Source organism: Lithobates pipiens, unplaced genomic scaffold (genome assembly GCF_037356315.1).
Source record: "Lithobates pipiens isolate NorthernLeopardFrog02 unplaced genomic scaffold, aLitPip1_a1.2 Scaffold_3, whole genome shotgun sequence".
Taxonomy (NCBI): domain Eukaryota; kingdom Metazoa; phylum Chordata; class Amphibia; order Anura; family Ranidae; genus Lithobates; species Lithobates pipiens.
The window spans coordinates 105807898-105824181 of NW_027507790.1; the positions used below are offsets into that span (position 1 = coordinate 105807898).

Genomic DNA, 16284 nt, shown 5'->3' on the forward strand with positions numbered 1-16284 from the left:
AAAAATGGCTAATTGGGCCCAATTTGGACATTTTCACTTAGGCCGCGTACACACGCGGGGACTGTTCGCTCAACTTTGTCCGTCAAACAGTTTCAGCGAACAGTCCGCTCAAAATTAGCATGGACGGACTTGCCCACACACGACGAACGAACTGTTTGCTGAAACCGTGCGCGATGACGTGAACGGCACGTACGACGGGACGGAAAATACGACGTCCTATACACTGCATTACAACTTTCGGCGTGTAAATCCTTTCTGAGCATGCGCGGAACTTAGTTTGACGAACAAGCCTACACACGAGGGGACTGTTCGCTGAAACCAAGTTTCAGCGGACAGTTTTTCGGAAATTCCGAAAAACTTTGTTCAGCAGACTGTTCGCTGAAACTGTCCGCTGAAAGCCCACACACGGGCGGACTGTCCGCCGAAACACTGTTCAGCGGACAAAGTTGGGCGAACAGTCCCCGCGTGTGTACGCGGCCTTAGAGGTGTTCTCACTTTTGTTGCCAGCGGTTTAGACATTAATGGCTGCGTGTTGCGTTATTTTGAGAGGACAACAAATTTACACTGTTAAACAAGCTGTACACTCACTACTTTACAATGTAGCAAAGTGTAATTCCTTCAGCGTTGTCACATGAAAAGATATAAATAATTTACAAAAATGTAAGGGGTGTACTCACTTTTGTGAGATACTGTATATATAAAAATATATCATAAAAATAGAATACATATTACAAATTGTTTAATGTTGATAAAAATAATTCTGATGTTGATGAGTTATGCCATGTACACACGACCGGTTTTCCCGTTGGAATAAACTCTGAAGGTTTTTCCAACAAAGTTCCGTCGGAATTCCGCTGAAACTGTCTTGCGTACACACGATCACACCAAAGTCTGACCGTCAAGAACGCGGTGACAAACAACACGTAAGATGTGACTAGAAAAAGGAAGTTCAATAGCCAGTAGCCAATAGCTTCTGTCTCGTACTTGCTTCAGATGAGCGGTTTTCCTGATATGAATCGGTTGGTCGGGAAAACTTAGAACATGTTCTTTTTCTAGGTCCATCAGAATTTTTGACATAAAAAGTCAGATGGGGCATACACACGATCAGAATATAAATTGAAAAGCTCCTGTCTGACTTTTTCTGTCGGACATTTCGCTCGTGTGTATGCGGCATTAGTGTAACAATTATGCTACTCTTTAGTAAACTATGTTGACTCCCACAAAACATCAAGTAGAAACAATCTACATGCCAATCCCACCCTGAACATATTCTATTATAGTAAGCACAGTCATAGGAGATTTTAAATGACCTTCTGATGAAATGTAAATTAGGTTATGGCATCTCTCATGTACAGAAGGTACAAGGTCATGGATGACTGGACGATGGGCTTCAAAACTCAAATGGCATGCTGGCGATTTTTCACAAGAACCCAAGGTTGCCCAATCTGGACACAGGTAGCAACTGAGAACAGCACACACACACTGACACTAAAGTTATCACAGCCACCAATACCACCAGCCACCATTCACCCAAAATCTAGTTGACTGAACATAGATACAAATCTTGTATACAATCTGATGCACTCCAAGGGTTATGTAGCAGCTACATGATTCCCACATGCTTCTAAGATTAACCGAGCTATCCTGAGAGCTGGAATCCTTACATAGTAATGCCCTGTACACACAGTCGAACATTCTGTTGACAAAATCCGTCAGATTTTTTCCCCTGGATTTTGGCCCAAACTTGAATGCACGTGGTCGCATAAAGTTGTCAGAAAATCCGATCATTTAGAACGAGGTGACGTAAACCACGTACGACAAGACTAGAAAGAGGGCAGTAGTAAATAGCTTTCAACTCATAATTTATTCTGAGCATGCATGGCACTTTGTCCGGCGGAATTGTTTACACACGTTTGGAATTTAAATGATCGGATTTTGTTGTCGGAAAATTTTAGATCCAGCTCTCAAACTTTGTGTGTCGGAAATTCTGATGGAAAAAGTCTGATGGAACCGCACACGATCTGATTTTTCGACAACACAATCCAATCGCACATTTTCCGTCAGAAAGTCCAATCGTGTGTACAGGACATAACCTTTTCCACTGCCCACACACACACCAGACACACGATTCAGGGTAGATGCATTCTCACAGAGATTAGCAGCAAACTTCTAACTGAATATACAGGCACTAAAAATACAATACGGCAGTCTCTCTAGAAGAGATGCTGACAGCCCATTAATTCTGGGAGGTGGAGTGCCTTCCGAACACAAGACTGCTGTTATTATCTCTTACTGTGGTCTTATGATCATGAGCTTATCACATTGGTTCCTGAGCAGAAGCCATGAATGTGAGCTGTACTGTATAAAAAGTACAAGCAAAAATAATAATGCGAGAAACAAGAAAGAATTGGACATATATATTGGCTATTTGCTTTAAAATAAAAAAGGGAAAAAAATGAAATTAACTTTACTGTTTGAACAGTATTATTATATGCTGTTGGCGGGTACACGCTGGAAATTCATTGACCATCTTGTTGTTGAATAAAGCTCCAAATGAAATATGTGGTTTATTTTCATAATACCTAATTAATCATAGTGGGAAGGACATTTGGCCGATCACCTTTGGAGGTGGTACACTGTGTGAGAAATTTTTTGCCTCATTGTGATCACAGCAAAGTAGAACATATTTAATCACCCTCTAGATGGTATTGTAAGCCTAGGAAATACCATTTTTTATTTGCATGCAGCTCATGCTCTCTGAAAGAAAGAATGGTCATCTCCCACTAATATTTTGGATCTTATGGGAGATGAAACATATTCTTTCTGATCTGTGAAAATGGGTGGAGACAGCAGACAGCGTGGGCCCTCCAATATGAAATCACCTACCTGCCATGATCAGTGAACATCTCATGGGGAAAACCAATCTGTGTGGATATGCTCACAAGCACTTCTGCAACTTTGTCTGCCCAGATTTAGCAGAGCTTGGGGATGCTACCTTCAATGAGGATGAAGCATTTCCCTTTACTGCTGGATGTTGTTAAGAGCAGAAAAAGGTCCACTGCCACCTCTTGTTAGGGCCCTTCAATATTGGACAAAGGCGTCAATGGGGCCCTGTCTTTATCTCCCATCCTGCCTACTTGCTAATTGACATGTGCACTGCCAAAAAATGTGTTAGTTTTTGTTTTCATTTCATTCATTTTGTTTTTTTTGGATTTTTTTGGGTCATTCATTATGGTTGCAATTCGTAAATTCGTACATTCGGAAATTCATAAATTCGTACAATCATACATTCGTAAATTTAGAAATTTGGCAAAATCCAAAAAACCGGAATATTCAAAAATCTATAAAACTATTAAATTATAGGTATTGGAATTTCCTTTCAAATTTGGCTGTTAGTGAACATAACGAATGCAAATTTATCTGAAGTTATGAATTATCCGAAATAACGAATGTTGCATCTAAACAAATGGAACGGAACAAATTAATAATAAATAATAATAATAATAGAAATGTTTTATTATTATTGTTATTTATTATCATTATTAGTAATGCATTACGTTCCATTCGTTTAGATATGGCATTCCTTATTTCGGATAATTTGTAACTTCGGATAAATTTGTATTCATTACATTCATTAACAGCCAAATTTGAAAGGAAATTCCAATACCTATAATTTAATGTTAAGTAATAGTTAAATTATTATTAGTTAATTATTATTTCAGATTTCCGAATTTTTGAATTTACAAATGAATGAATTTACAAATGTACGAATTTACAAATGTTAGAAAAAATTTGTTAAACGGGTTTTCGTTAATTTCTGAATGAAAGAATTTGTCTAAATTTGTTAAAAAACAAATCTAATTGCACTTGTTTACTTGCTGACATGTATCACAGGAATGGCGATAGTTAGCAATGTTTCCATGTGTGGCCAGTTTAGGTTGCAATCAAGGTGGGTCTTGTTTTTTTGTATCTAAGTACCTGGAGAGCAATCTCAATAGCAATCCAAAACAGCTTCTCCCAGTACATATGGGGTGCAACCAATGGTCTGCCACCTGTTGGCCAGTTGGCTTAGAGGAGAAGGCCACTCTGTATAGTCTGTATTGTTCCTAGTACACCCTTATCCTGTTATCCCCAGCCAGCAGTCTATTAAAATGTGTTCCATTAGGTTGGTGTCAATTTTAACAGCCGTCACAAACTCTCAGGCTCTGTGACCCAGATTCCTAGGGGAAAGGGTCGGATCTGGTTGGAATGGCCCCTTCTCCTAGATAGCTGCTCTGTAGAGTTGGGCACTGGCCAGTCCAAAGAAGATCAGCTTACTAGTGTTCATAACACTTTACATCACACATGATATGATCAATTTCAAACTTCATTATGGCTTTAAATTCCACTCCAGGCCTTGGCTCCAGAGACCCACTCTGGGCCCGGGCACACAGTCATTCACCTAATTACCCTCCTCAGAATTCTCCAAGTACATTAATTCATCAAACAGCTAAGAACCACCTCAGATCAGTACCCAATAACCCATTAGTTGGGATAGTGGATGTTATCCCCACTTCTCTCATTATTCTCGCAGCCCACTGGCTCCAGGAGTTCTGCGTGCTTTGGGTTTTCGGTTGGCAGAACAAGAGGAACCAGTTGGTTTCCCTTCTTTCCAGCTGGATGCAATAGTCATACATTTTGCTAGCCACAGAGGAATCAGCGATTTCACCTGCTTGATTTGCCATCTTGGGCATTCTGTCCAGTACAAACTGTTGGACTTTATTAGGACATGTGTGGAAGAAATGGTCCTTAATCATCAGTTCTTATGGGTGTCAGAGGTGCATATAGACAGTTCCTTACCTGCTGCTGGAAAACAGCACACAAACTGCAAGCAAGGTCAACTCTATAAAGTCCAAATAAAATCTGCACACCTCACAGTACTTGATCTTTAATGATGGACACTCAAAGTGAATGCCACAAATGGTGCCATGCCAACACTCCAAAAGAATTCTTTTTGCATTTGTTTTGTGAAGAAAGTGTAACTTATGGCATAAGAAACTGAAATTGAGGGGCCTTGCAGGGTCATTTTTTCAAGGTGACATAGTGACACTATGTTGTATTGAGAAAGGGACCCTGTGAGGACCTGAAACTTAGTTGTACGTTTTTTCTAGTCATAGATTTTATGGACCTGCTAGTTCTTATAGCTGGGCCTGTCTCTAACACCATCATCTTGATCACAGCAAAGCAAAACACATTATGGCTGCTGGGGGCAGGGTCCACAAGATAATTTGGTGGATCCCTAAGTGATTCTATAAGTCCAGGACATACCATTTTGTATCTGCATGAAGCTTAAAGCTTTTACTTTTAGAAGGAATACGTCTCATCTCTACATGACTAAACTTTTGTATCTTATGAGAGATAAACCATATTCCCTCTGGCCTAAGAAAATGAGTGGTGGCCAAAGGTAGTGTGGTGCCACCAATATGGGATCACCTCTTTCTCCCTGAGAATATTGAAGTGCCGAGGTCTGGTGGATTCTTTCTATGGCTTATGGGGTGATATTTTGAGTACTCTCATCTATAGCCACAAGCCACAAGCCCACAGGGTCCTTCCAGAAACCCATTAGCAGCAAGATGTTAAATTAGGTCTGCAGGCCTATTTGGGTTTGCAGTTATGAGTATTTGTCCATTTGTGCATTTGGATGAATTAGGATTGTATCTGTAATATCATCATACCACTTTGATTATTTAATGCTACAACATCTTTGGTTTATTTATACATGCTAGTACATAAAGGCTTTCATTTATTCCAGGATATGGCCATACCTAGGTTACAGATTATTTTGTATTTATTGGCATCTAGTCTGCTAATTTTGCTTGCTTACATCTGGATCAACATAATCATTGGGCCAGATCAAGTGAGGGAGTCTTCTTACTGACCTCCATGCATCAATAACATGGCTAAGCAGCTTCACATTTTTCTTTAGCAGCTGACACTGTTAAAATATAACTTTTTTACTTTTGGACTGTTAATGTGGCATTGGTGCATATTATTTATATCAGTAGTACCTTAATCTAAAGATAAGTAGATAGGTATTCTAAATTGCAGCACAAAGCATGGCTGATTAATAAAGACTTCAAAGAAAGTCCCAGTGATGTCTATAGTTGTCAAACACATTATATATAATGTAAAGTAAAAATGCAAACAAGGAGCAAAATACACTAAATCTAAATCCATATTTTTACTAATTATCTGCTAAATAATTTGTAATTCTGTAATTTTGTAATGTAAATACATTTCATCTGCCACATTCCAGGCAATTAATCACTGGTTGGGTAATTCTACTTCCCTTATTACCTGTCCATTGTCTGTCTACTCACTAGACAATGTATCATCATCACCTCTGTCCTTTCAACTAGAACCAGAAAGTTATAGAGACACATCACTTTTCCTCTATTTATACAATGAAAGTGGTTATAAAGCTAGAAAGTTTTTTAACTTAACGCATTCTCTGAATTAAGATAAAAAACTTTCTGAATGTGTAGCAGCCCCCCACCCCCCTTACACTACCTGAGCCCAAACCCAATCCAGTAAAGTGGATGAGAGCATTGGCTCTCTATCCTACCTCATTGGTTCAGATACAGCAGCAGGCAGCAGGAGCCATTGGCTCCCTCTGATGTCTGTCACAGCCAATGGGGAGGGATTGGGGGCAAAGCCAAACTATGCTCTGCGTCTGTGTCTATGGACACACAGAGCTGGCTATGGAAGCAAGCCTGTATGAGTGCTCCCATAGCAAGCAGCTTGCTATGGGGGCACTCAGCAGGGGGTAGGAGCCAGTAGAACCAGCTGGGAACATGAGAAGAGGAGGATCAGGGCAAAAAAATAAACATTGCACAGAGCAGGTATGTATGACATACTTGTTATTAAAAAAAAATCCCTTTACAATCACTTTAATAATACATTACACTATGTGAATAACAATATCAATCACCACTGTGCAGCACTATACATGCAGCAATCACAACAAACTCAAATGGTCATACAGTAAATATATGTGAAAATATTCAACATAAAATGCCAAGTATTCTCAAATATAGAATGTATTGGATCATATAGTGAAATTTTCGTGGGGTAATACTGCAGAATAATTAGTTTGGGTTATATAATTGTTTAACATTTTTTGTTTGTGCATTTTTTGTTTGGTGTATTTTTTAATATTTAAAGTGTGGAGTAGGGATATATTCAACACATTAGACTAGGTTCACATCTAAACATTAATATCATTACAATTGAAATTGCGCTACAGGGTGAACTTAAGCAGCTAACACATCAACCAATATAGGCTGAAAATAAATGAATAACCAATCATTTCTTGTTTATGTATAATTTTTGTCCTTCACATCTAAGCATTCCTTCCATACCATGTTTCCACAAGCACAGCAACCGATTTTTTTTAATGGGCCACAGTACCTCCAGGGAAATGTAGATAAACGTTTCCTGCACCTTTTTCCAAAAACACATCTGCACAGAAACCGCATGGTGCCTTTATATCATGCGGATTGTTGCACCTGAAAATGCATTGTGTTTTTAGATGCGTGAGGGTGCCATTAATAATTAATGTCACCTCAGCGCATCTGCTAAAGAGCATCACATTTTTTCTGTGGGTGCGGCAACATGTCCAATTTAGACGCATTCCCGCACCTGTATAAGTGAGAACCTAGCCTAAACTAAAACTATGCAGTTCAATTTTTAGACCAGTTCACAACTGGAACTGCACAGAGTGCAAAGAATGAAATTGATAAAGGGCATGTAGGTCCTTAAAGTGGTAGTAAACACTGCTTGGACACTAGTACCTACAGGTAAGCTTAGCTGCAGGTACAAGGAATATCTCATAAAAGTGCACGTTCAGTGTTTCTGCAGCCGGTGACGTCACCAGCGCATGCACTCTGAAGGAAGGTCATATTAGAACTTTATGATATTACCTTACAGGAGGAAATGATTTTTTCTTCAAAAGTTTACTACTGCTTTATTTATGAAGACAGATTATGTTTACTACCGCTTTATTTATGAGGAAAGATTACGTTTACTACCGCTTTAATTATGAGGAAAGATTAACTGAACTGAATGTATTCACTCTTAAAATAAAGAGATACAGGAAGATGTAATGGTCTTGTATAAATGTATCAATTGCCCTTTTAGGACATTCTGAGGAGAGACCACTTTAAAGAGGAACATAGTTCCTCTTCATAGCGTAGCAGACGAGATAACATGTTGCCTCCTTTGCAATGTTACCTGCATATTTGCAAGTTTCTGCAGAATGCATGCACAGGAGGTCAGTGTACAATCTTTACTTCCGGCATAAATAAACTCCTGTGGCCATGCACAGGAGTTACATCACCCAAGGCCTGCCAATTAAGATGAATAAAGATGCCATGTGCAGAAAAAAACTGGGTGAATATGTTGGTTCCAGCTAGGGAGCTCAGGGATGCCATGTCCCTGAGGGGAACAGTGATAAGTGTGTATTGGCGGGTTTTATCTCTGCTTTAAGGTCACTGCAATGGACATGAGGGTACTTCTTATGCTAAAAGAAAATACGGTTAACCTCTGCAAATGGAAAGGATTATTATAGCGCACTGATAGCGCACTTATATTTGCCTTCCTCCGGAACAATTAGGGTTTAAAGGTTCTGATAATGTAAGGTCTTATATTTTACCTATTTATTTATTTTTGTAATTTTGTTTGTGGTTGCACACGTGTCTTCTTTTTTTTTTTTTTTTTTTTTTTAACTGTGTAACTGAGGAAGTTGTACAGTGATCTTGATGGCCATGTATAGTGTATAAATGACTGGCTAAACAAATGTACATAACCTTTGTCAGATACATTGTAAAATGTATACGTATTTCAACCAATGATTTCACTAATTGCATGATGTGCCACTTTAATCTTCATTCAGAACAGAAACAGGAAAATATTATTTTTCTGTTAGACTAGTGTTATGAAGTAAGAAGAGCACTATTTATGTGGAAATAGGTTAATGCTGTGAATGGTATCATCCAGACCAGGTTTTAGTTTGTGGTTGTTTCTGTTGATCTTATATTTATTCTGAATTTTAGATTTATTCATCATTTGGTGCTTACAGTGTTTTCTTTCTATGTTTTGGTTTTCAGACTACAGAACAGGGCCCTGCTTCACTCAAATCACCAATCAGATGTGTCAGGGTCAGGTGACTGGTATCGTCTGCACAAAAACTCTCTGCTGTGCAACCATCGGACGTGCCTGGGGGCACCCATGTGAGATGTGCCCTGCTCAACCACAACCCTGCCGCCGTGGCTTCATTCCCAACATACGCAGTGGAGCCTGCCAAGGTAAATAGCTTCAGGTTAATGTGTACTGTTTATTCAATACATTTATTTCCTCTATAGAGCATAAATCAGTACATTTGACTATGAACGTAACTGTCACTCTAGCTGCTGATAAACTATCTTTCCTGTCCTTATTTTTTTCATAACACAGCTTTATCCGCTACACAGTAATGTATAAAACTCAAGTAACACAAAAAATCATTAAGTATTAGTGAGAATGAATACATTTTATACAAATGATATATCCACTTAAAAGATGAAGTTAGCTATAATATTTAGACATCCAATCATATGATATGATATCTGATCATATGAATAACTGTCATTTATCTAAAAAACATAAAACACTCATCTAAATGAAGCAATGGGCATGAGTTTTCAATGTACCCATATCAACCAATTGTTCAAATATTCATTCTTCAACAGCCATCTTCTAATGCATAAATAAATGTAGCTAGCTGTTTTTATGGTGTTTTTTCTTCAGATATGAGTCCCAATCTTAATTTATTTCAGAAGTCAGACAATGAAAGCAGGATGAGGTTATGGTTGTATTTAGAGCCAAATCACGTAATTCCTGGATATGGAAACAAATAAGAAAAAGCACTTTTTACCTGTTGCATTTGGAGGTCCTTAAAATTAGCTTTAGAATCAGTTAGCAATCACAATAGTTGGTCTGCAGCTATCCCTAGGAACAAAAAGGATGCAGTAGCTTGGATGACAAAATGGAACACATAGGGAAGCGCACAACTAGCATAATAAATCACTTTATTAAAATGGAGATAAAACACGTATTTATACTGTATGCTCCTCAATATTACCTTCCATTAATGCAGGCCAATACTCAGTTCCACTCCACTGATTCTCTATAAGTTTATGCATCCTTTTAAGCCCAACTGAACTTTCAGTTTAAAGTGGTTGTAAATCTCAGACATAAAAGAATTTTCGTTATGGTTTGTTAACTTTTCGTAACAATTACAAATGTTCGTTATGATGAATTTAAAAAGCAAAAAATAATTTTCTCAATATGCTCATTATGAGGGGCTCCCACCATCCCTGTGCTGTGCTGACTTCCGGGGTTTGTACCCCTGCTATGCTGATTATGAGGGGCTCCCACCATCCCTGTGCTATGCTGACTTCCTCCTGGGGCTGTACCCCTGATGTGCTCATTATGAGGGGCTCCCGCCATCCCTGTGCTGTGCTGACTTCCTGGGTTTGTACCCCTGCTATGCTGATTATGAGGGGCTCCCACCATCCCTGTGCTATGCTGACTTCCTCCTGGGGCTGTACCCCTGCTGTGCTCATTATGAGGGGCTCCCGCCATCCCTGTGCTGTGCTGATTTCCTGGGTTTGTACCCTTGCTGTGCTCATTATGAGGGGCTCCCACTATCCCTGTGTTGTGCTGACTTCCTCCTAGGCCTGTACCCCTGCTATGCTCATTATGAGGGGCCCCCACCATCCCTGTGCTGTGCTGATTTCCTGGGTTTGTACCCTTGCTGTGCTCATTATGAGGGGCCCCCACCATCCCTGTGCTGTGCTGACTTCCTGGGTTTTTAACTTCATCATAACGAATAATCATGATTATTATGACAATAATAAAACAATATTAATGAACATTCTTATTTTGTCCGATTCTGAATCTCCCATCGACTACCAGTACCCGTCTCCCACTCCCTTGTTAAAAAAGGTAATTTTCCCAATCCTCACTCAGCAGCAGAAGAAATCCTCTGTTTGTTCAACAAAACACCAGTCATGTTTCCGATGCGAAATTCATCAACGAAATTTCGTATTTCGTATACAATTCGGAAGCATAGAAATTCATATTTTGGATGCTTTCGAATGTATGAATTTTCGGAAATTCGTACGAATTTTCGGTTCGTACGAAAATGGACCACACATTTTTACTAGCTCTGCAGTGTTTGTGATGTCAGATCCTGCTTTCTGTTACTGTAAAAAAATCCTTTCATTTGTGTGTTGTAGAAGGCTGTACAGGGCAGATTGGTGCAGATAAAAAGGTACAAATTGTGTTGGAGGATTTGTTAAATCTCTTTGTATAATCTGAGGTTTATCACTTCACTGGGTATATGCAAGGGATTACAGTGACTTTAGGGTCTCATTCACGCTGTCAAATCTGTGTTTATATGTGTTTATAGGACCAATAAAACTAAGCATTTAGGTTCTGTTAGTTTAGCTGTGTTTAGAGAAAATAGAACTCTGTGCATCCAGAATCCAATTAGAAACTCTAAATGTGTATAAACGCTTCTAAACTTGGATAAATCTGCTTTACCACTTCAGCCCCTGAAGGTTTTACCTCCTTCCTGACTAAGCCCTTTTTTGCGATACGGCACTGCCTCCCTTTAACTGACAATTTCAAGGTCGTGCAATGTTGTACCCTAACAAAATTAACGGCCTTTTTTTCCCACAAATAGAGCTTTCTTTTGGTGGTATTTGATCACCTCTGTGGTTTTTATTTTTTGCGCTATAAACAAAAAAAGCAAAACATTTTGAAAAAAAACAATTTTTTTAACTTTTTGCTATAAAAAATATACCCAAAAAAATATAAAAACGAATTTCTTCCTCAGTTTAGACCGATATGTATTCTTCTACATATTTTTGGTAAAAGAAAATCACAGTAAGTGTATATTGATTAGTTTGCACAAAAGATATCGCGTCTACAAAATAGGGGATAGGTTTATGCCATTTTTATTCTTTTTTTTTTTTTATTAGTATTGGTGGCGATCTGCGATTTTAAACATGACTGTGACATTGCAGCAGACAGATTGGACACTTTTGACACTATTTTGGGACCATTATCATTTATACAGAGATCAGTGCTATAAAAATGCACTGATTACTGTGTTAATGTCACTGGCAGGGAAGGGGTTAAACACTAGGGGGTGATCAAGGGTTTAAATGTGTTCCCTGGGCATTTTCTAACTGTGGGGGGATGGGCTCACTAGAAAATGACAGAGATCACTGCTTCCGATCACTGGGTCCAGTAGATCCCTGTCATGTTGCTAGGCAGAACAGGGAAATGCCTTGTTTACATCTCCCTGTTCTGCCTCTCCGTGCTATGCTCGCGGGCCATCGGCGGACATTGAGTCCGCTAGCCGCCGATTACGCAGCGAGATACAGGTACATGATTTTGCATACCCGTGCCACTTTGCTGACGTATATCGGCATGAGCAGGTCGGCAAGTGGTTAAAGCAGGAAAATCTAAATGCAGAAAAAAAGTGATCAGGGAGGCATAAAAGTTGTTTATAATTTCCAAATAACTTCTCATGCATTTAGGAAAGCAAAATGCAGGAGTACTAGTTTTAACAAAGCCCAAATTAGCTTAATACATTCAGGTGCATCAAAATAAAAGATATGCAAAGGAGAGTAGAAAAGCGTGTCCTCTACCAGCATTCTGCAGAGTGGAAGTAAGTCTTAATCTGGTCATAGATGGATCATTTATTTTGATCAGCCAGCCAATTGGCTGCAAGTGCTGATTGAATGAAAATATACCAACAGTCCTGTTCATGAGAGTGGAGCTAATAACAGACTATAGATTAATCGAAATTTGGCCGGTCCCTGCAGAACCACTCAGTCCATCTATGGTCAGCTTTACTCTCTCTGGGGAAGCAATGGTTAGATACCCCCTCGTGCTGAGTCAGATCCAGAGCTCTCCAATCAGCCAGGAGCATGAGCTCTGCCGATTGTTGAGCTTTAGGTCTGATTGAGTAGGGATGTGCCAGCCCTCTGCACTGCTTCCTCACAGAAAGCATGGGTCCCACCCATATCAAGGGAATTTTAGTCAAGCGCATGGCAGCCAGAGCATTTCAGGTCTGTTTTCAGCTCAGAAGCACAAAAAACAGCTGTTAGCAGTTCACTTTCATAGACACGCCCCTTTGACTACAGGAGGTGTCGTAACAACGTCTGAGTAAATCTTACATTTCCTAGCAGCATGCACATTGCTATGTAAGCAACATCTGTTTGCTGCTAAGAGAAGTAAGGTTTGAAATCACTCACCACTATTCACAGCCATTCACCATTTACAGACTTCTGGGATATGTAGTCCCAGAGTGGCTGTACATGTCATAGCAGTGTGACATGTTGATTCCCTTTCACTAGTTGATGCTAAGCAGGAAAAAAAGAGGCTTGGATTGTCATTTGACCATATTATTTTTTTTTCCTGTTTTAGAGTACTGTAATGCCACTGTATATTAAAATAATGTAAGAAAGCTGCTTAGTGGACAGAAAGAAGCCTATAGTTACTAATTTCAACTTACTGGAGTTGAGCTTTAAGTAGCTTTCATGCTGGTCCCTACACACAAGCCCCATATTTACCACCTTTCTACCTTTGAATAACCTTATGCACTTGTATTGACATGTATGGCACCAAAACCCATAAAACCCAATCAAAATTGTATACTATAACAACATCTGGAGGTGGTGTCCACCTTGAGCACCACACAAACTGTACTTTGGTGTAGTTAGGTGAACAGTATAATGTGCTGATATGGATTGCCACAAAGAATTGCAGTTTAGTTGAATATCTAGAATTATCTCTTGACATGTATTGCCTTTTGTGAGGCTGGCTATGCTAGTGCTACTCCTACATTTTTACAGTACGATTTTAACAGTGTGGTGTTTTCTTGAGTTTTATTTTATTTTTTTATTATTTTTATTTTGTATTTTTGTATTTTTTTTGTTTTGACAGTGTGTATTCACACAATTTGAAATAAACATGGAACCAGATGAAGCAATCATTACAAATATTTTAATACTGGACTGAATTGTCATCTGCTGAGATGTCTTCTTTCTACTTGTTTACTTTGTACATGGCCTGAATACTTCAACAAAGAACAAAGAAATAACTAAGCGATAGAGTAATAGGCAGGAGGTAGATTGGTCAAAGGCTATAACAGACATAAATAATGATTCTCCGCTGTATTCTTAAATTTCCTGCACCCCATTGATAGTGACATTCTAAGATCTTATTGTTAACCCTGCTAATTATGTTTCAAAGTATGGCTTCAGGTATTTTTTATTATTATTTTTGTCCTTTAAAGGTGCCAATGGTCCCCCTAATCTTCACTTACCCTCTCCACACTCCAGTGCTGTCCCTTACAAAACAAAAAAACTTTCCTTTTAGTTAATTGCTAAAATACATGTTTTAGCTTGCATTTTTAGATGATTGATCTAACTGCATAGATGCATTGTACAGAAATTTTGGAACATTAGTGCCATAAGTTAACAACTTGTAATCTTTTCAGCTGGTTATTCATATGTGCTCAAGTAGCCCACTTTTCTATCTATTAATAAACATTTTAAATAGATTTTTGCGCTATAAAACCATGGTCCTCTTCAGTATTGTACAATGTACAGTCTGTATGCCCTGTGATTCCCCCCACAAAGTACCAGACAAGCTTTAGGCTTTTCCACACCGCTGCTTGATCAATATTGTTTTGTGGGAATACAGGAACCAATATGCAGCAGAACAAGCAAATTGCAGGCCACTGATCACTTGAGATATTTTGTGTTGGATTAATGAATGCCATCATTAAAAATGACCATATAACAATTGGATCATAAGGATCTCCAGGATACTTCACTTCAGCTACTTTAATTAATCCCTATGTGATTCAGTTAGGCTTATCCTGTCCCAGGAGAGACAGTGAGGGGCAGTGAAAACATAAGAGGCATAATAGTTGTCTTTGAATTTTTTATGTGTTTTATACACTTTACTTACGCTGTCAGGTGAAAAGACAATGAGCCTAAACTAGTCCTTTATTAAAGGGATAGCAACTTAGAGGCAGATACGTTATACAAACCTCCTACACATTTAGCTTAGGTAGGAACATGGCAAAGCTGAGGAGCCAAATACCCAGCATGCTACAGAAATATGAAAATAGTTCTGTGCATAATAAATTATTCTAGTTTTCTTCTGTGCAACCATAAGTTTTGTTGTTTTTATTGACACGTATATCCTACATTTTAGATGTTGATGAATGCCAAGCAATTCCAGGACTGTGTCAAGGAGGAACCTGCATCAACATAGATGGATCTTATGAGTGCAAATGTCCTGTTGGTCATAAGCAGAGTGAAACATCTCAGAAATGTGAAGGTAAGAAACCTTTGTGACAGTTTTAAGTGGAAGCCCACAATTAATCTAACTAAACCTAAATCTGTATCCACTTCCTTTTTAAATCCTATTCTAACTACCCTATAAAGGACAGATGCTTATAAAGGAAACTCCATAGCAACCGGCTTCAGAGGCTTCAGAGAGGAGACATTGCCATTAGGGATGAGCTTCGTGTTCGAGTCGAACGTACGTTCGACTCGAACATTGGCCGTTCGGCCGTTCGGCGAATTCCGAACGTTTTGGCCGTTCGCATCAAAATTCGAGTGACGCGCGCGCGGACCACAATGCACTGCGTTGGCGCAGTGCATTGCTGCCCGATGATTGGCCAAGCATGCACTGTGACCCCGCATGCTTGGCCAATCGCAGCGCCGGCAGCGAGGAGAGCCATGATTGGCCACAGGCATCCTGCCTGTGGCCAATCATAGCTCAGGCTGTGTAATGCACGCCCCACACTATATAAGGCCGCCTTTAAGGCGGCCTCCTGTAGTGTGTTACTTTGCATCTGAAGCAGTGGGTGTTCTGTGTACCTTCAACACAGTACACACCAATCGTTTTTGGCTGATTTCCTATCTTGCTGCTGTGTAGTGGTTGTTTTCTGTGCCCTGACTGCAGTATACACCACTATATTCACCTCACCTATATAGCTAGTGATCTAGCTTTAACCACTTAACAACTGCCCATTGCCAATTAACGGCTTCAGGGCGGTTGTTTAACTCAGAGAGGCCGTTAATTAACGGCCTCCCAGAATTCTGCTCTCGCGTGCCCCGAGGTGTGCGCACTCGAGAGCATCCGTGACCGCCGGGTCCATAGCGGCCGTTT

General features: G+C 39.5%; 1 protein-coding gene across 1 annotated transcript in view; it reads left to right on the forward strand.

Annotated features, from left to right (window-relative positions):
• Nucleotides 1-16284, forward strand: part of FBN2 (fibrillin 2) — a 298207-nt gene that overhangs the window by 85298 nt on the left and 196625 nt on the right. Inside the window, exons 6-7 of the mRNA XM_077462139.1 lie at nucleotides 9147-9344; nucleotides 15322-15447. Of these exons, the coding sequence (XP_077318265.1) occupies nucleotides 9147-9344; nucleotides 15322-15447 (324 nt within the window). The remainder of the gene's footprint in view (nucleotides 1-9146; nucleotides 9345-15321; nucleotides 15448-16284) is intronic.